The 20,871-nt window shown below is 35.8% G+C and overlaps 1 protein-coding gene across 1 annotated transcript in view; it reads right to left on the bottom strand.

Moving 5' to 3' along the window:
* SUGCT (succinyl-CoA:glutarate-CoA transferase) overlaps window positions 1-20,871 on the bottom strand; it is a 307,950-nt gene that overhangs the window by 43,529 nt on the left and 243,550 nt on the right. Inside the window, exon 12 of the mRNA XM_008921316.2 lies at window positions 11,251-11,314. Coding sequence (XP_008919564.1) covers window positions 11,251-11,314 — 64 coding nt within the window. The remainder of the gene's footprint in view (window positions 1-11,250; window positions 11,315-20,871) is intronic.

Below are 20,871 nucleotides of genomic sequence, written 5' to 3'. Positions count from 1 at the left end.
CTTGGCTGTCAGGGCACACACTGCTGACTCCTGCCGAGCCTCCTGCCAACCAGCACTCCCAGGGACTCCTCTGCAGGGCTGCTCTCCTGCCACTCCTCTCCCAGTTTAGACTCGTGTCTGGAATTACTCCATCCCAGGTGCATAATTTGGCATTTGGTTGGTCTTGTTCAGTTTCATGTCACTGCTGATTGCCCAATGCAATAATCAATCCAGATCCCTCTGCACAGCTAGGCCTCCTGTCCCATGGGAGAGTCAGTAGCACCTCCCAGTTTAGTATAATCAGCAAACTTACTAACCGTGCATTCAACTGCATCCTCCAGATCACTGATAGAAAGATTGAACAGAACTGGCTCTAGAATTGAGCCCTCCATTGGTAACTGGTCACCTGACAGATACTGCCCTGTTCACTGCAACCCTTTGAGCCCTGTCCTTCAGCCAGTTCTTCACCCCGTGCCCATATGTTAGTCTACATAACAGAGGAAGCAACTCTCAAGGGATAATACACTTTCATGTTAAATTACTTAATTCCTCCTAATCCAAATGGACAATGTAAATGGCATAGCATATGCTGTTGTGCAGGACCTCCTTTAGTATATATATAGGAATATATATATAATATAGTAGAGAACACACTGTATATTTATATAGAGAGTGTATGTGCCCACATTATAGATGTCTAGGCCAAATTAAATTACTGAAAAAAAAGTATGCCAAAGAAACCTTGGGTCAAGATGGGGGAAATAAGATCTAACACACAAGATTAGAAAAGAAAATATTTAAAAAGCACATAAATTTAAACTTACCTACTTTTTCACACAGACAAAATAAATTTCATCATCATATAGATAACATAACCACAATACACAACATATATGGCTTAAATTCATCATTCTAGCCTATGAAATCAAAGTATAAAGGAAAGAAAAACTAATTGGATATATTTTCTCATTTTTTCGCCAATAGATGCAATAGCATTAAAAAACATAATTTATGTCATATCCTGTATGGTGATTGGTCACATGAGAGTGTTAGGTACTCTGGCGCATGTCTTAGTAATTTGCCTTTTTTCCTATTATACAGCTCTCTTACAGCTACATAGATGTCAATCCATTCAATCAGCTTGGGTTTTATTGTAGGTTGAATGTCACCAGTGGGAGAAGACCACTTGTCAATGAACTTTATATTCATTATATCTTAAAGTTCAGGACAAAGTTGTTTTCTCTACCAGCATGTCTCAGTCATTCTATTTCACAGTTGCAGTATTTAGGAAAGACTAGACATAGAAATATGAGACCTGTGGAAGAAGGCTGTGTGAGTTGTACACCAATTACATCTGCATGCAGAAAAAACCTCTGAATTAAATATAATCACATTCCTGCCTGGATCAGTGTCTTTGGGCCATAGGTATTGCTAGTTAAGTAGCTAAAAGCAGCGAGGAAGTGGAAATCAGCTACTATCCCACTATGATGAGCAAACCAATACACAGTTCTTCCTTCCCAAAGTGGTGATTCAAATGTCCTGGTCACCAGGAGGGGATTTCTTTCATTTTACAAGATACAGGGTTGGTAATGGTTACACTACTCAAATATAAAACTAAATTTTGAGCTACTAATTACTCTTCTGGTAAAGACATTAAACACTAAAAGACAGAAATTTCCTAAATTGTGATTGAGCTTTCAGTCTTACCTCTTGTCTTTTTAAAGAGCCTCTACAAATGGATCCTCTTAATATCTCTGTGTAATTATCATTCAGTACATTACAAAGTGTACCATGAATTGGAATGCTTAAATTTTGTCTTGCACATATGAGGTTTGATATTTTACAGCACATTTAAGTTGTTTACTGATCAATACTTCTCATTAATTAGAGTAAATTCAGAAAAATTATATGACAAAACTCTGAAATAGAGCTCCAGTCTTCAAAAAAGAATACAGCGCTTTTACTGAGGACATGCTTTACTGTAAATAAGACAACATTGGTTTAATTCATTCATCCTGAGCTTAGAAATTAACCACAACCTACTAAGGCATTTATCTTCAACAGTGTATTCACCATAAATCATCAGAGCATGTAAGTTCCCTGAATGTACTCAATATTTGAAATGTGGTTTAAAATAAATAATTATTTTTTCCTGGTTTTGATATCAAAGATAATTATAATTACACATAAATACTGTCTGAAGAGGAACATGTAAAAATTCAGCATGATACCAGGGCTTATCCTCCTTTTCACTTCAAATCATTTCCTTCATACAACACTTTGGGAAAAAAAAAGAAAAAAGTTTATATATTAAAAATAAAATATTCAGATTTCTGAATTTTCTGAATCACCTTTCTTATAAATTATATGCACTAAAACTACCTAATTCTTCTCTCACTACAGTTTAACACCAAATAACCTCCATGGGTATCAAGATGGTAATGCTTTATAAGAATTTATAATATATTCATATTAAGACACAGGTGTAATATATAATTATGTTATTGAAGTATAATACATTATTATATTTCACTGGAACTGGTGCCCAGTATACTATTAACTTCCAAGAGTAAGATAAGACTTTAGACTTATAGTTTCTAAATACAATCAATGATTTTTGGTTCATTTTGATCGATGGTTGCGTACACGTGGGAAAAAGAATACCAATCTCTGAAAATACCTGAAACTGAGAAGTATATGCTATGCCTCACAGTATAGCAACTGACTGAAAACTTCCCACATAAAAAAACCCCCAAGAAAACAACAAACATTTAAAAAAAAGTAAAACATAAATGCAAATTCATGGAAATGGTAAGAAATTGCCACGTGGACGTTGTCGGTGGATGATGTTGCTTTGAGTGGTGAACCATCCAGCAGTGAGAATCTAATAGTCATATTAAAGTATTAAACATGGTATTGCTTGCTTTCTGAAAGTCAACTGGAAGGAAGATTCCAAGGTATCGCCACACTAGATAACGTTTTGAAAGGCTTAAAATAGGTCAGAATAATAACTCTTACAAGGTGAATGGCATCACAGGAAGACACTAAGGGTTTTCTTTTAAATTCTGAGCTAATCCCCCAATTTCTGTCATTTTCCCCCAGTAGTTTTCTCTACAGTGTCAGTATTACAGAAGCACTTGAAGGATAGGTTAAAGTGGTATCTTCCGATCTAACATTGCCATGCATCTATGTCAAAGTTACACTTTACCCATGTATTCTCACAACACTTTCAGAGACAATGAAAGCTAGAGCATGGTACCTAAAACTACAAGAAGCAAAAGGACACATCAGCATTTGCCGATATTTTTTCCTCAGGAAATCCAAGCAAATATGAGGAGTACAAAAGTAAGCTATTAAACTGTGCATTCAGTTCTGAGATAAAACAATTACTAAATCATACAGTGGGGACATTGATTTGTGAGTAGTCAGGAAGTCAGGAAGTAAAAATTCCCTTTCAGGAATTACAATGCAAGTCCTTATTCTAGGCTTTTAGGAAGGTACCAAAGGTAAATAATACCAACACAAAGATCTATGCCTCTTCTTTATCTTCTCTATACCCCTATGTATGAACAAATGTGAAAACTAGAATGTTTCAAATTACAGGACAGTTTTCATCATAGATTTGCTCATGTAGGATTCTAAATCTCACAGTCAAAGCAATGCAGCTTAATTTTTTAGCACAAGAATCTTGTGATTTCTTTAGAACACCGTCAAATTGCTATGAATTTATATAAGCTTGTATAAGTATGTCTGTGTTCCTGGGCTCGAATATAGTAGAGGTGTGCATGCAGTTGTGCTTTCAGTATGTGCAAATTGGACAACTGGAATTGGGTATTTGTGCATCATCAGCTTTAAAATTTTTTTGCCCCACATGTTTATAAATTGTACTTCCTCTCTTCACAAATGGGCCTGATTTTCTGTTCCTTGTGATGTACCTTAAAACAGCTTGCAAAGAATATTAAAAAGCTTGTTCTAATCTGCAAGCTTCTGCCTCACTTCATCTCTGCATCCCATTCAAAATTCATGAGGAACACTCCACTTACACATAAATAAAAATAAATTTTCTATTGTCCTGACAAAGGTATAATCTCTAAACAACTTTAATTTAAAGCAATGAACTCACATCAAATTTTGAAATTTATTGTCATCAATTCCCTTTAACAGAACAATTATCTGGTTTTTATATTGGTGAACTGCTTCTACTTTCTGTTATGTTCAGTTTAGTTTAAGACGGCCAAAGAAACAGGGATTTTATGTCTAGTGGACACTTCTTAGTGGACTCTGTTCTGTATGTTAACAGACACTGTGTCAGAAAGATTTTTGTAATCAGGTCTTGACCTAATGCCTACTGTTTCCACAGACCTTGGATTACACTTGTTTACATCTGTTCTGTCGTAATTTAAACCTTCTGCATACAGTGTTAGGATGGACAAGCTAGTTTTATTTGATGAAATTGTACGGTCAATGCCATGAAAAGGCAGACCACATGATCTAATGGCCACTGCTGACCACAAAATTGTTCAGTCTAGGTTCAGAGAAAACAGGTTAAGTTCAATCATTCTTTCCATTCATGGGAAGGCAGGGCTTGGGCCAAGACGATATGGTGGAAACACAAATGAGGATTAGTCTACTCAGTATCCTAGGGATTAAGTAAAATTGTCTAAATGTTTAAAACATATTTTTACATTTAATGAAAACAAACTCTTTTTAGCTGACAGTAGATTCCTTTTCTTATCCAATAATTATTAAAGATCATAAAGATACATGAACAATATATGGGTGTTGAAGTAATTTGGCTGTTTTACAACACACCCGAGGCATGCAGACATATCTTTACAATCACACACCCTGAACTATGTGAGCACCTGGCTGTGCTTGTTACGGAGTGAGAGTTAAGAAACTAGTTTCTAAGTTATTGTTACTTACAAAGAAAGAAGTGGCAAATACATTCAAAAAAGAAAAAAACATTGTTTTTTAGCTGAATTCTCAGACTGTCACTCTTGGTGGGAAACTAATTAGTTTATTTGGCTATTCAGTTAATACTTCAGCTTTTTTTTCACCCTCCCCTATGTAACAGCAAGGTGATACTGTTAAGTTTCCATAAGAATTATGTCTAGTTTAAAGAAAATCCAAATATAGTTTAGCACACATGGAAGAAAATATAAAGAAAATATTCTCCAGTAAGTAGAAGTATAATTACTGATCAACATTCAGCAATACTTCAACCACCATTTTACATATTATGTACAGAGCAGGAAAATGTCCCCACTTGTCCCCTGAAAAATTTTTATCTCTCCTCCTGATATGGCAGTGTCAGGTCCTGGAGAGAAAAACAACTTTGACTGCCATAGCTTAAAGACAGAGAAACCTAGGGCCTGACAAGAGAAGAGTCCAGCACTGAGGCCCTGAACACCAGTCCCAGAGAGCCATTGCCTGAGTGACACACAACGCTGTTGGTCCCCATCAGTACTGCTACTCAGTCACTGTGAGACTGATGGAAAAGACTTCCACTATTTCTTAATTCCTCCAACAACTGAAGTCCCAGATCTAGGTAAGAGACAGTTGGCTTTTCTTCCTAAAAATATTAACCTTAAAAGTATCAACTGTGGCATTAAGACCATTTCAGGAGATATAGCAAGTTCTAAAATATAAAGAAATACTTTGGAAACATATGACAGAGGAGCAAAAATATTAAAAGGTTTGTTGTTTATGTTTTATTTTAAAACAAATCTTAAGAAATTCCAAATTAAAATATTATTCATTAAAAAGATATACTAGCCTTTTCTACATAATCCCGAAGCTTATAACATATTGTCTGCCATTCCCACCATCTCTTTTCTGCTTTTGCAATCAGTAGGAATATACTGTTTATATATTTATTACGGGTTTTTTTAAGTGTTTTGAGGACAGCTAGGTGAGCTGTCATACATCATTTCTGGTGAGTTCCTGTAATGGTCCTGAATTCCTCAAAATTGAAATCAGCTCTGTGAATGTAAAAGACATAAATAGTCAGCCCTGATGACTAAAAAAGGTGAATGAGGTAACAGTAATGCCGGTGAAGCTGTTTGTCTCCAATGTACCATAAATAGTGAAGTGAAATTAAAATTTTTCAATCAACATCAGTTAAGCACATGCATGCACACAGGCGAGCACACATGCATATGAGAAAAATGCCTGATGAGAAGCAGACAGGATCAGAAGTTCAAGCAGAGGTTCTTGCAAAAAAGTTGGGATTTTTTATGTTGTTGTTTCTATATTGTAGGATCTCCTAGCTGCAGGAAACAATGGATTGGAGTGCAGACTTCCTTAATTTCCTGCAAACCTCCCCCATGTGGAAGTCACTCTTCTCTGCCATACATCTAGTCCTACTGAAGCTGCCCCCACTACGCTTACATTAAATGGTCAAAAAAAGATAGCATGTGTCACTAACAGCCATATCTGCTCCCTGTATTGAAATGTACTGATCAAACACATAGATATCCCAGTGTTATTTCTATAACTGATCTTTCCTATATATGAAGAAAGTAAGTACAAATGCATACATAATAAATAGAAATACATATTTAAAATAACACATGGAGTTTTCCCAGCAAATTCCTTCCCTTAGCAATCAAAGTAGTTTTCAACTACAAACCCAGATCTGAAAAACTGCAAACAATTAGTAAGGTGAGACACAGAGAGTGATTTGTCCAAGGTTAAGGAAGAAATCTGTGGCACAGTAAGGAAGTCCTATTAGATTACTTGCCTCTTCATCTTATTTCTTAAAACCATTCTTATAAGAGATTGATGAAAATTAATCTCCATGGATCCACGACACCATTTAATGAATCATACAACAGGAAAAGCCTACCTCTGGAAAAAAATGTCTTTCCTGTTTCAGTAGTATATTTGTAATGCACAGTGACAGGAGAAGACCGGAAAAAGGGACATTTCTCCTGAGTAGGTTGATTAATTAATATAAGTTGCCTGAATTCAGTCCAAGAAGTCTATGTCAAGTAGGAATCCTGTACTGCTTTTCTTAACTGAGCTTGGAGCAGTCCCACAAACACGTTATCTCAAGAACACAGAAGGAAATCATAAGCCAGGTAAGAAATTGGCCTTTCTGAGCAATAAAGTCATCCTTGGTGCAGATTATGGGCCAAAGGACAGACATAGATGGTGTTTATCAACTCAGGAAATGGGGATGAGGAGAACATACAATATAAACATTATCACAACTAAGAATAGTTGTTTTGTCTGGAAGAGGTGTTTCACAGTATTTCTACAGTTATATTGTTTCCTGTTTGATCAGAGATGATTCTGAAGTGTAGGCTTATATCCAAATCCCCAGTTCTCTATGGCTTAGAAGGGGTCAGAAATGAGGTCTAGTTCACAGAGGTTCCTGCTAGTTAATAAATTCTACAAAGGTTAGTTTGTTAGGGACAGCTGAAATCATTGTGGTTTTTTCACTTAAAAAAAAAATCATATTGCAAACTGTTTTGGCTTTAAACAAAAATTGGCAGCCTTTAAAAGCCAGCATTAGAGACTAGATAATGCAGAAGTTGGGAATATTATTATCTGAGTTTCCTAAACCATATAAATAAATGGTAATTGAAAAGGTTTGGAAAAGATTGCATTGTATCCATTAGTTTTTTTCTACATAATCAGTATGGGTTGGTAACCATCATGCTCCATATTGCCACTCAGAATATTCAGTGGCTTCCAGAAATTCACATGCTACCACACTTTGTAAAAGTCCATTACTCTTTGACAAAGTAGTTCCAGACTAACCCAGATGCTAAATCTTCTTGAAATGTTGTCCCTTCAGTTAACTGTACTGTCTCTGTGCCATCCAGCATCATCTGCAATCTGGCACTGCATAAAACATCTTTCCCCTATAATTTTTTTACCCTCAAAAGTACTTTCTGTGCTCTACATTCCCCATTTGACTAAACTATATAATTTTTCCTTCAGACCTCTATGGAAAGGGCTAAGCACAACAGAGCTGAGGAAGAGATACTACATTTAATCAGAATAAGAACATAATCCAAATTGGAAAGGACTTGGGGAGGTCTCCAGTCCAAGCTCTTGCTTGGGTCAGGTCAGAGTCATGTCTGAAGTCAGAGAGGTTGTCCCTGGCTTTATATAGCAGTAGCTTAGAAATGTCTAAGAACGGAGCATGCATAATCTCTTCAGGCAACCTCCTCCACTGCCTCGCTGTTGTCATGATGAAAAAGATATTCCTGATATACAGGCTGAATCTCTCATCTTTCATCTGCCCACCACACACTGCTGTGAAGAAGTTATTGTGTTGATAACCTTCCTGTAGGTACTGGAGGGCTGCTGAGGCTGCCTTTACCACAGTCTGTACCAGCTCCTGACCCTCCTCCAGCCTTTTCAGCTGAGGTGCTCCAGCTCTTGATCACATTTGGCAGATGATTAAGCTGACTTCAGATATAGAGACAGAGGAGATTCATTAGTTCAGCCCTGCAATCAGATGAACCAGTCCTGGGAAGAATGACTCAAGCAAGGCCCTCTCACAGTGTTGCACATTCCATATGATATGTCAAGTATATGTATATAAGTCAGTTCTAGAATAACTTCATGGAATGAACATACTGAATTATATATGTGAAACATTATCCTAATCACTGAACTGCAACAGAACTACATTTTTCTTCAAAATGTTCTCACAATCTTTTATACAGTCACTCTTAGTCAGATACAATAAACTTCCTTTTTCACATCCATTCTCGAATCTAAGATATCTTGATACTAGTAGCAGCAGTGTATATGTGCATAGACATTTTTCATGAATACTTGAAACAAGAGATATCAAAATGCAAGGTCTCTTTCTCTCCTACCATGAATATACATTTTTAAAAGAAAAATTAGTAGAAATATGGTTTTTGTAATTCAATTTCTCCCACTCCTGTTTCACCGCTATCCGATGATGCACTTATCAGCACACAGTATAACAGATTTGAATGAACTCTTCAACTGGAGCCATGCCTGGAGAAGGACTACTGCAAATCAACATGCTAGATGCATGCTAGAGCTGAAACCTGCCAGCATGCTATCACTTAATAAGTGCATGTCACTGCACTCAAAACTTTACTTGGCAGCACAAGTCTGACCCCTGTTAAGAGCCTCAAGTGTGATGTCCAATTCAATTACTAAAAGACACATTAAAATCTGACTTACATGGTTAAGAAATAACAGTAACCTATTTTTATTTTGGGATCAGAGTCTCCCCAGTCTCTTTAAGGACAGACATTTTTAGCCTATTCAGTTTCAACATTCAAATTAATATATTAATTTTCCTTAATAAGCAAGCCTGAGGCAGAAACTGAGAGCTTAGTAAAGCTGTTCTCTACCAATTACAAGATATTAAAATATAATCGCATTGAAAAAAAACACTATTTTAAATAGTCATTGAGAAGAAGCTTATCTACTGGAGGCCTTCTCTGCACACTCTTCCCTGTGCTCTTCAGGTACATCATTGAGCAGAATAAATCCAGGATACTTCCATTACCTATCATCAACAGCAGCCAAACCTTTATTTTTGGGACAGAGTAATGCATTGTCTTTCCAGTGATATCAATAGGTCCATTCTACTCACACTGAGTGTTCTTCACCCTTCCTTCCCCTGTCTCTCCCCTCCTTATCCTCCCATGCTAGGAAGGGAAGGAATTTTACTCTTCCTGCTCAAATATCCAATAATCATTTCAGCCATCTGCTTCAATACAAGAAACTCTTCATAGAAGTCCATCTAAATGGCAAACCATTAGAGATTAAGATGATTTATTTTAGTTTAGTGCAGTGTCACTAGTTTAATAAAATAAAAAATAACTAAGGATTTGGGAAGTACTATGGTTTACCTATGTAAAAACTCACTTTCTTGCCAATACTTTCTATCGCTGCTGACAGACATTAGAACATTCCTTTCATCTCTTTCCTCTTCTTGCAGTTTAACCTATCCCCTTAAGGAGTATTTGCTTTCTCTAAGATAGATTATGCACTGTATGCAACATGAAAACCTTACACACTTCCTCTACCATCTGCAAGGTTTTTCTGTCTATTTCTTTAAAAATAATTAAATCAAAATCTCTTATTTGTCTTTTAATTTTGGATAAATAAAACAGGATTGCCTTTCTGTAAGAAAATTAAAAAAGGGATTACTATTTCCAGATATGTGCATCTAAATTAGAAGCATTTTTAATACAATCAACCGAACATCCAAGTCTAGTGAGACTTGGAATGTAGAATGCAAACTGTGTTAAAGAGCAAATATGGAGCATACACATAGATGCAGAAAAACACCCCCTCTATTCATGCAGAAAACATGATCTAATATGGGATTGGTTTCTTTCAAATAATTCTTTCTGCATCTCAGTGTGATTCCAGGATGTGCAAATTAAGATAAATTTTATGGGTCAAATTCTGCATAACACTACATGTGCTCAAGTCAACTGAAATTGATGACAACTGGATGCTGTGTCAGAGGGTAGAATTGGAACAGAAAATCAAAATGTAAGTTCTTCTAAAAACAGACATGACATGGTGCTTTGAACGAACAGAGAAACAATTCTCAATGTGGCCTGGGAGAGAGAAAAGCATAGAGCAGCAGGAAGAGTTGACCCGATAGTTAATAGAGTATCAGATAAGGATCAGTAGTCAAAACAGAGCCAACTGCAAGGATCTGAATGTTCAGAATGGCTCTGGATGAATCTAACATCATTCCATAACTAACTCTAATGGAAGGAAAGCTACACCAGCTCCTGATCCATTTAGAGCTTAAAAGAGGAGGGACTAATTTATTACTTCTGTATTCCTTGGAAATACAAAATAGCTATTTAAGACTTCATCTTGATCTTCATTAAGTCTTCAGTATAAATTTCCTTCCTCTTTTGTCTTTTTTTTTTTCTACAACAGAAATGTCCCTAAAAGAAGCCTGTATAACCTTCAAAATATACCTAAATCAAAAAGAAATTCACATATTCATGTAAATGACTTAGCAGTAATATTTCTAGCAGTGGAAGTTTTCAAATACTATCAAATCTATGTTCATGTTTTATGACAACTGACCGATGGAAACCAGAAGCTATTCTAACACACATTTTAACCCATTTTTCTGCTACCGGAATGACTATGAGCACAAATGTCAGCCTGGATAAACTTTTGTCCATTTGACTGAAATGTGAAGATGCATCATGTCCTCAACTGAGTTCCAGAAACGCTCAGGATGTCATGTAGCATTTAATTTAGAAAAAAAAGGATTAAACATCTAACCTGGAACAGCGATCCTCCCAGCTGTTGGATGATTCATTTCCATCACAAGTCCATTGTGCAGTACCTAGGAAAACAAAACAAAACAAAACATGTATGTAATAAAAAATATAACCAGTTCCTAAACTCAAGAGGGAAAAAAGAGAAAAACATCATCATGTTCTTTCATAGACTAACTGAAAGTACAGGGAGCTACAACTCAAGTAGTTTGCTTAATTTGTAAAATGAAAGCCCCAATGTTTGACACTACTTTTTATTTATGCATCTAAATAAATGCTTCAGTAAGACTGTACATCTCTAACATATCTTTAAGTTCTTATACCCAATATCAAACATAAGAAACTGATCTGCAAGCATGTTACACTTTCAACCACCAACAGGCAACTGGTACCAACACAGACTGAGTATTAAAACCTTCACACAATTTCATTTCAATCTGTAATATGTAATAAAGGCCTACACATAACCTATATTCTCTAGTTTATTTTTTCACTGTTACTCAGTTGCTTTTGAGCTCGTGATGGATCATACTGTGAAATGTTGTCTTAATAGCTTTTAAAAGGATTTAGGAAAGATAAAATAATGTTGATGGTTCTTCTGTTCTTTTGAGTGGGTGTGCCATGCTTCAGTCCTGTGTATATCTGTATGGGATGATCATTCATTGCAATTTTCAGCTCCTTGTTATTAACATCAACCAAAAAACAATATGTGATACTCAAGTAACAGGGAAAAAGAAATCCATACTAGCAAACTCACTGCTCTTGTTAAGAGACTTCTGCATCCAAAGCCAATAATCAAGCTGTATAATTTCCTTACCTATTATTCTGCTATCCTTGTAATGGTGTTACCTTAATCACATAATCAGAATTCTTAAAAAATATATATTTATTTCATTATTGAAGTATCTTCTACAAATAGAAAGCCTCAGAATATGCAATTATTTTTATATCCAATATAACAAATCTAGATTGTCTTGCCAAATGCATCAGCTGCAGCAAATGAAAGATGGGCAAAGACTATTAAGAGATCATGTAATACATCTACCTATTCACCTTGCACCATGAATAACACTAGCAATCTTACCTATTAATGACAAGTGTTGGTCTAAGTATTCTTGAAAATTTCCAGTTAATGAGATGAGAATTTTCTTATGTAGTGTGCATCACATTCTCTATTTTTATTATTAGAATTTTTTCTCCTAATACATAATCTAAATACCTTTGCATGGGACATCTTTATTCTTGTTTTTTTCCCAAGTGGACACAGAAAGCCAATCACTAGCATCTTTATAACATTCTTTTATGTACTGAAAGATTGTAATCACATCCTCCCTCAGTCTGCTCTTTTCTAGACTAAACAAAACTAATTCCCTTAACCATTCTTTCCAGGTCAAATTTTGTGAACCTTTTATCTGTGTAGAATAGCCTGCTTAAGAAATTCCCATTCCTGAACAGGTGGTGTCAAAAGGTCAGGTCAGCTTTCTCTTTGCTTGTGAGGTAAGCCTATTTAGCTGACATTTAGAAATCCAGATATTTCCGATAATAGATGCTGGTGGAACAATGTCTGTTCAGTGGTCTAATTGTTTGGCGGTATCCCAAATCATTAGTTCTATTTCTCTTTCAGAAGGTTAACGGCAATTTTGGTAGACATTCAAGTGAGACATTCAGAATTTTTTCCCAAATGACAGCTTTAGGAAATATAATTGCTTGTTTTAACTCATATTTAGAATCTTTCCAGCTATGCCCTTGATCAACAGTATTGAAAGTTTGGCCTCCTTTCTCTGTAACTTGCTTACATGGGCTTTCTTTATGCATTTAATTGATTATTTAGGACTTGAATGCAAGAGAACACACTTATTTGAACTTGAAATCCACTGCACGCTCAGGTGCACAAGCAGTTCTTTAGATGGCAAATTAAAGGATGTACCTAAAAGTGGCTCCATTTGGTTAAAGAAAAACATACAAATTCTCTAGCAGGTACTCAGGGCTCCAAAAAACTCATGTTTTTCTCTGGTTTGGGTCTCTAAATTTTTATTCTCATAAAACAGACTTAAAATACATTTAAAAGACTTTTTTTTTAAAATCTTTTATTGTTAGGCTCAGGTTCCATGTCCCTTTTCTTTACAGAATGAACTACAAAACCCCTGAAGTATCTCTGATGATCACCAGTCTAACTTCTACTCCTTTCAAAAGAGTTGTTTAAGATGCAGTCAAGCTTCCTTTCTATTTTCATGATAAGTACGGTGTCGATTTTCCCTGTCATATACATTCTTTACTCAAAAACACTTACTATTACATTTATTTTCTACAATTACTAAGCCTATATTGGTATACTTAGTTCCAACTTTTCTTTTCAAGAAAATGGTCCCCAAGCAATGACTCTGGTCAGAAACTGGTTTTTTTTCCAACATCAGCAACACTGTTTAAAAGAACTGTGTAATTTCCCATTCCATGAATTCCACTATTAGGACTTCCAAAAAGAAATTGAAAGAAAAAAACAACTGCATCAACTCTTCCTAGGAAGGAAATATATAAGATTACTGCATCCTAGCCTTTGGGAGAATGCAGTTTTCACATCCTTTATCGGCAAAGACAAAGAAGGTCTGAGGAAAAAGTAAGAGACATAACTCAAAGGCTTTTTTCTCCTTTGTCTTGTACCTTTCAGATGGTCATGATCTGTCTGATTGGTAGAGTCTTCTACTGTGTTTGTATTCACCTAGTTCAGCATAAGGAACTGACAAACCAAGACGATCACGTAAAAGATGACAGCAATTAGTAGATGAAAATTTTAATTTTTTTCCATATGGTTTATTTTCCAGGTTAGAAATACTATACGATCTGTTAGTGTTCAAGATTTTCTGAATCAAATAACCTTGGGTGGCATTTTACATTGAGAACTCTCTAAGGGAATCAGAAGCACAGTCCTCAGTCTTTCAGTAATAACTGTTTAATATGGATCAGGAATAGTGTTGCCAGCAGGACCAGGGAAGAGATTCTCCCCCTGTACTCAGCACTGGTGAGGCCACACCTTGAGTACTGTGTCCAGTAGTTAGAATTTTTATAACAAGCAGAATTAAAATCCCTTATCCAGCTGCTTTCACAAGGAGGATCAAATATGAACTCCAGTTATTCCTTGTATTGTCACCTTGTTCAAAAAAATTATCCATCTGACACTACTTTTCTGTGTTAATTTATATATTACCAGTGGGTATGTTCAGTTCAACATTATCAATACTATTCTTTGAGACCTAGGTATGAATATCTGTTTATGTACCTAAAAAACAGGAAAACTACATGCAGGATATGGCTTTGGAAAGTTTTTTTATCTTGGACACTTCACAACTTGTAAGAATATCTGATGCTTGATGATGGGTCGTTCCCTTGATAAATATGATAACAATACACATAAAAAAGGGCTCTTTTGATAAAAAGATTATAAGTAACAAAAGTTGTGAAACAAAATTCATCATGAATATTATTATCAAAAAGATTAATCTTCCTTTTATCCCTCAAAATGAATGGCCTTCTTATACGCTATGAAAAATAATTGACTGTATTATTGATGCAACAGCACAAATGGCAGGTAGGAGAATCAGAAGCATGGCGTCTGTTCTTTTTCATGTGGATGTTAGAGTGGTTGGCCACATAATAAACATCTGGCAAATTCTGGGATCATCATAAAGTACATTTCATATCACATTAGTTCACTTTAACTGTGATGTAACTGATGATGCTTGTAACTAACCACCAGTAACAACACGGTTTCTCCTAGAACTGCCAGCAAGGTTTCAAATCTGTTCTACCTAAGATAGAATCAGTTTACAAATCCAAATCAAAGGAGATGCTGGAATCAGAAACATATCAAACCTTGTCAGCCCTCACCTACACCCTTTCCTGATCCAAATTTTACAAGTTCTATTTAATGTAGAGCCATACATTAAAAATATGCATTTCTACAGGTTTCACAGTTTCATCTAGAGTTTAGTGAAAAGGATTTTCAGGGCCACAAAGGAAATGATGTAACCATTTTCTCCATATTTTTGTAGCCACAAGATAGCTGGCTGTTGGTAAATGTAATTACTCTTTGTGCCTCCAAACCACAAAAAAATAATAATAGTTTTCCCTGTACGTGCTGAACATAGAGCTATGGCCATAATCATCCCCTGAAGAAGTAATAGCACGTGTTGTGAACACAAAGCCATATTGGAATTGCATTCCACATCCTAAAAGTACCTCTTTCCAAATAAAAATATGTTAACTCATTTGAAATTTGAAAAGGATATTAAACATATCCCCATCTGATGCCTGGTTCTAGTTGGTCTTTTATTTCTAGAATGCTGTTACACAGCAGAATGGTTTGCATATTACCATGTTTCCCCTTCCCCTTTTTTCTATGCAACAATCCCAAGTATTTTCAAGTTCTGTTGTCAGTTCTCTTTTATCACTAATAACTTTATTGTTCTTCTTTCCAAACACAGATTCTAGCACACAGAGCTCATCTGGAGAAGGTAATATGATCTCTCTACCGTATCCAAGTATTGTATTGATGAATCACATATATCTCCACTTTACCTGCATCTACCTCTCATATTTGAAATTTATCACCATTTCATGTTGTGACAGGACACAATAATAATAACTAGCTGTTGGTTCTTCAGTATTGAATTGAATTGTACAGTAGCCATGATTTTAACCCAAGAAGGTTTGTTATGATACAGGAGTTAAGAGTTTCTTACCTGCATTCCTCTATGTTGCTTAAGTCAAGAATTTCCATGTCCATATTTTTGAACTAAATGTTTCAGAAAGGCAATCACTCAGAGTGATGAGAGACTGTTTCCCTTACGCTCTGTCCCAGTGTGACATTTGATCAGCTGAAGGTAGTTGAATTCACCCATTATTACTACCTCATTAGGCTTACATGATTCTTTGATCTCCTTCAACGTTTTGGACTCAATATCCGTTTCCTGATCAGAAAGTTCAACAGTATAGCCCTAATACAGCTCCCCCAGCTCTATGACCTAATCTGTCCTTCCTGTTCAGTTTATAGCAAGGTATTACACTCTCCTCTTGATTTTTGTCATGCCAACATTCTTTTGTAATGGCTACTATGTCAAGATTCTCCTTCTTTGCCAAGAATTTTGTTACTTTTTTTTAATCTTACGTATCTCATGTTGGTGTAGAGTGTGTTGTATGCATTTGGGGAAGCAGAGAGTTGGCCACTTCATTTTTTATTTAACTTTCAAGTTTGACATTGTATTACCTTTCCAGCATTTCTCCTCTTTCAGCTTTCTTGCACATTTGATTCTTGTCCCCTACACCTTTTTGTATGACTAACATCACTAGCAGATGTCTTAAAGTGGTGTGAGCCCTCATTTGTCAGCTTTTCCTCAACTTCTGTATGAGCAGCCACCCTCATTAATTTCCTGCACCAGCAGTCTATTCTTACTATGGTTCGAGACAAGACCTTCCACAGAGATTCTTCATTCTCAAAGCTCTATGTAAGTATCCCAATGGAAATCCTACTTCTTGTCATCCATTAACTGAAACATCAAAAATCTGAAATTATGCAACCTGCACATTAGACTAAAATTAGACTTCTGTTCGGAAAGGAGCGTAAAGATGGTGAAACTTTACCAGCTTTCCTGGATAAGTTTCCAGGATTGTTTTATAGGTTCGTAATACTGGCACAGAATACACCCACCACAGTGAGCTCTTCCTAGGCACCCTATAAAAATCTGTTCTTCACAGACTCACCCTCTCCCTCCCTGAGAATCTACTCAGCAAACTGTTTCTGCGGCCAATATGAACAAGGCAATTAATGTTTTTAGTAACTCAATTTCCTAAATCATCTTTCAAATTCAATAATCAAAGTAAGACATGACCCTGATGCTCAGATTAGTTCTCATAATAATGTTTTACTTCCCTTAGCACCTCCTGCTACAAAATAAAATTAAGAAGTCCATAGTGCTAAATTAGCCACAGTATAATGCACAGAGACATTAAACAATCAAAAAATATTAAACAATTAAATCCATTTGTGACAGAGTAGAAACACCTTTGCTACTGCCTAATCATCAAACACATACTTATTCTTGAGAAAAAATACTAAATTCAATTTATACCTCACTGTCTAAGTAAATATGAGACAGCTGCTAAATAACTCTATATAAATCTCATATGTTTTCATCAGATATATTGAAAAGTAATGAGAGTAAAAGAATGTACTTTTTTTTTTCTAATAGCATACCATATTCCAGTAAAGAATCTGTTTTTTAACTCTTGTGGAGAAGCAAGTATTTCAGAGGGGTTTATTAGCATATGGTATATTCAATATTTGTAACTAATAGCAAGGAGATTAAGAGAATAAAGATTTATAACTCAGTCCAAAATATAAAAAAATGCATGAATACAAGTCTGTCATTAACTCTGATTTTCAAGGTTGCAGATCTGACCCTGACTTTAAGGGGCTTTCTGTGTGCTCCAAAATCAGGCCCCTTCCTCAGATGTCCAAGTATAGCTCCCTGACAACTTCTTGCACCATCAGTCTGGAAACGTGGCAGAGGAAAGAATCTGTGTTTATTGGTAAAAAATACATATACTCTTCAGATGCGATTCTTCCCTGAGAATTGATGTGATTGTAAACCCATATTTTTGGTGGGTTTGAATGTGTAAATCCTAAATTCACAGAAATATTTTAGCAAAGATGGTTGGCTGTGCTGCTATTTGGATGTGAGACCTGGCTCATGCTGGTAGCAAGATGAGGTGTGGCTGTATTCAAAGCACTGGCTCTGAGTTCAAAGAGTCTGTCTCCAGCTGCAGCATAGCTTTCCTGTCTAACACTGATAATTCCACACTGATCACCTGGTGCTACAGAAACAGATTGATTTTATTATTGCAACAGTCCGAAATACTGACTGGTTTTACTTCTTTCAGTCAGAATTGCCAGTAATTTTCTGCTAGCAATGGTGTTACAAATCACTGGGTTTTGATAATACTTTTTCTACTTTGGATTATTACAGATACTACATTCAGCATTTAAATATTATGTTAGTAGTTTCTCTGAACAAAAAGCATGGAAAAACCTAATTACAAGTAATTTTTAGAAATGCAAGTGAACATAAAAATTAAGAGTATTCTGGGTTGAATATGGGCTATATTATTTTGGCGACATCCAGAATGCCAAGTGAAAGGCTTTATAATTCTATTTTATTTCATTGGCATTTATCTCTTATATTAAACAACAAAATAAGTTTACAGATGTTTTCCTCTGTGGAAACTGACTTGTTTATGAAAGGTAAACATATTTCCTAGATTATACTAATAATAAGGTAGGACTGCCACACCTTTAAGCGCTGTGTGCCATAAGTGCCCCGGTGGGGTAAAAATATCAGGAACCTTTCCACTCCCATTGTTTTAATAACAACTCTGTAGATGTTTCATTTGTTCATCAGGCATCATATCCAGACCTGCCTATGAAGCTGGAGATGATGAAGAGAAAATTCTGATGAGGCTTGGTACAACTGAGTTTTTTCAGAAGTAACTTTTTGCCATGTAATATTAGAGTAAGTCATATGCAGATGCAACTCTGGATTGAAAAATGACTGAGGTGTTTTTCCACCATGTAGGGGTACTGTGTTTTCAAAATGTGCCATCTTCAACAAAACTGAACATTCCTAAGAGTTGTTACAGAAATCCTGTGTTTTCTCAGATAGGTATGCATGTTATGGCAAGAATACATTTATAGGTGGAAAAGAAATTTCAACAGTCAGAAAGCCTCAAATATTCACAAACTTATTACTGGGCACAGGAACCATTAAATAACAGCATTGTTCCACTATGCTAATATATCACTTGATTTCTGATAGTCCTTGGGAACCTCACTTCTTTCACCCAATACGAAGTACATAATCAGTATAGGTTTTCTAATCTTGCACACCGCACTGAGTTCCCAAGAGCCTTCTTTTAAGTGCTCCATCCATCTCTCACCTGCCATGTAAGTGTTACGCTTTATCTATACATCATTCACTGCTTCATTAGAGCTAGTATTCCCAGGACTGCAAAACTTGTGCATCCACAGAGGAATGCCACTTAATACTGGCATCTGCTTAGTATTGTAAAGTACACCCAGATGAGAGCATATCTCTACAGACCCTCAGTTTGCTTCAGGCAGAGATTCACTACACCTCTTATAAGTGATTTATTCCTGCATACTCTTGCACTGACCTTTGTAGCACTTTAGAAAAGGAACTGTGACTGTGGTTTGAAGCACAGAACTTTGAATAAAGTCAAAGGAGTGCTGTGTAGAAATACGTGCGGATTACCCTAGTAAACTGCATAGATGCTGTTGAGTGTTGCTAGATGATCTGTCCAAAGAAATTTTCATCAACAGAAACTCTGGCACATGGAGATTTTTCCTGATTTATACTCTGCTCCATTAACATTAGCCTTTGTAACAAAACCATTTAAGATAGAGAACTCCTAACCATGCCCACGCCAAGGAACTGGGATTCAAGAGTGCTAGTTGCAAGACGTATATGGAGAAGGTGAAAAATAAGTTCCCACTTCATATTAGTATCTTCAACTCCTTTACAGCAGTTCAGTACTTAGCTACTGTTATCCACTTTTCCATCATTAGCATTTAGTTATGAATTTTATTACCCAACCATAAAATTTCTCTACAAGCTGCAGTAAAGCAAAAAGAAACTAAAGTCAGGAAGGTATTTCACAGCTATGAGTGTGCACACAAAAGAGGTGGTTTCTTTCAGAAACTATCCTCTTAAAAAAACAACTAAAACATAGTTTTGAAAATACTATATTTCACAGTTACTTAGTCATCAATGTGCATTAGATGCTCTGTAAGAATTTAATGTAAAAAGCAATTGGTATTGGTATTTGATATGTAACTGTGAGCAAAAATACAATACTGTTTTTTAGATATAATGCATCCACTGAACTTTGCAATGTTTCCAGACTTCTCTTGCTTTTGAAGTTAACGATCTTATGTCATTAACCTTAGCAATAAAAATACAGGACCTAAATTAACAAAACACAACAGAAACATAGCAGTCCTCATGTACAGACTTACCAATTGCCTGCAGTAATGTCACCAACTAGTACACTAGACATTTTATTGATGCTTCCATAACAAAATTTCATTCATCTGGAAAATATACATCAACCATAAACGAAAATAAATTTAAGAAAGCACTGTTCATTTCCTTAAGCCACAAAAATGTTAGAAAGCTAGAAAGTTCTTGATATACTCCTAAAAACACAGAGAACCCGATAAAGCATTACATTTGTATTTCTGCACTGATCTTCCACATTATCTTCCCATCTGTGGTCAGACCTGGCACAGAAGGAGCCTGAACTTTGTTTTGCACTGTCAGTTTCCCAGCAAGGACACCTCAAAAAGCAGGTACCAGGGTTAAGCCTCAACAAATGGAAGGATCAGTCATTCCATGTGGAATTACCATGAAAAATATACCTGAAAACTTATATTCAGGCAACTATATGCTGAATATAAACCTTATCAGTCCTTTATCTGATGCTTACTTCGTCTCTGTTTCCACCACAATTGTTACCAGAAATCTGGAGAGTTCACAGTATCTAAATATAGAGACAG

The sequence above is a fragment of the Manacus vitellinus genome, unplaced genomic scaffold (assembly GCF_001715985.3).
Source record: "Manacus vitellinus isolate BGI_N305 unplaced genomic scaffold, ASM171598v3 scaffold_3_pilon, whole genome shotgun sequence".
Taxonomy (NCBI): Eukaryota; Metazoa; Chordata; class Aves; order Passeriformes; family Pipridae; genus Manacus; species Manacus vitellinus.
Note: the sequence above shows the minus strand (reverse complement) of the source record. Positions and strands in the feature narration are given on the sequence as shown.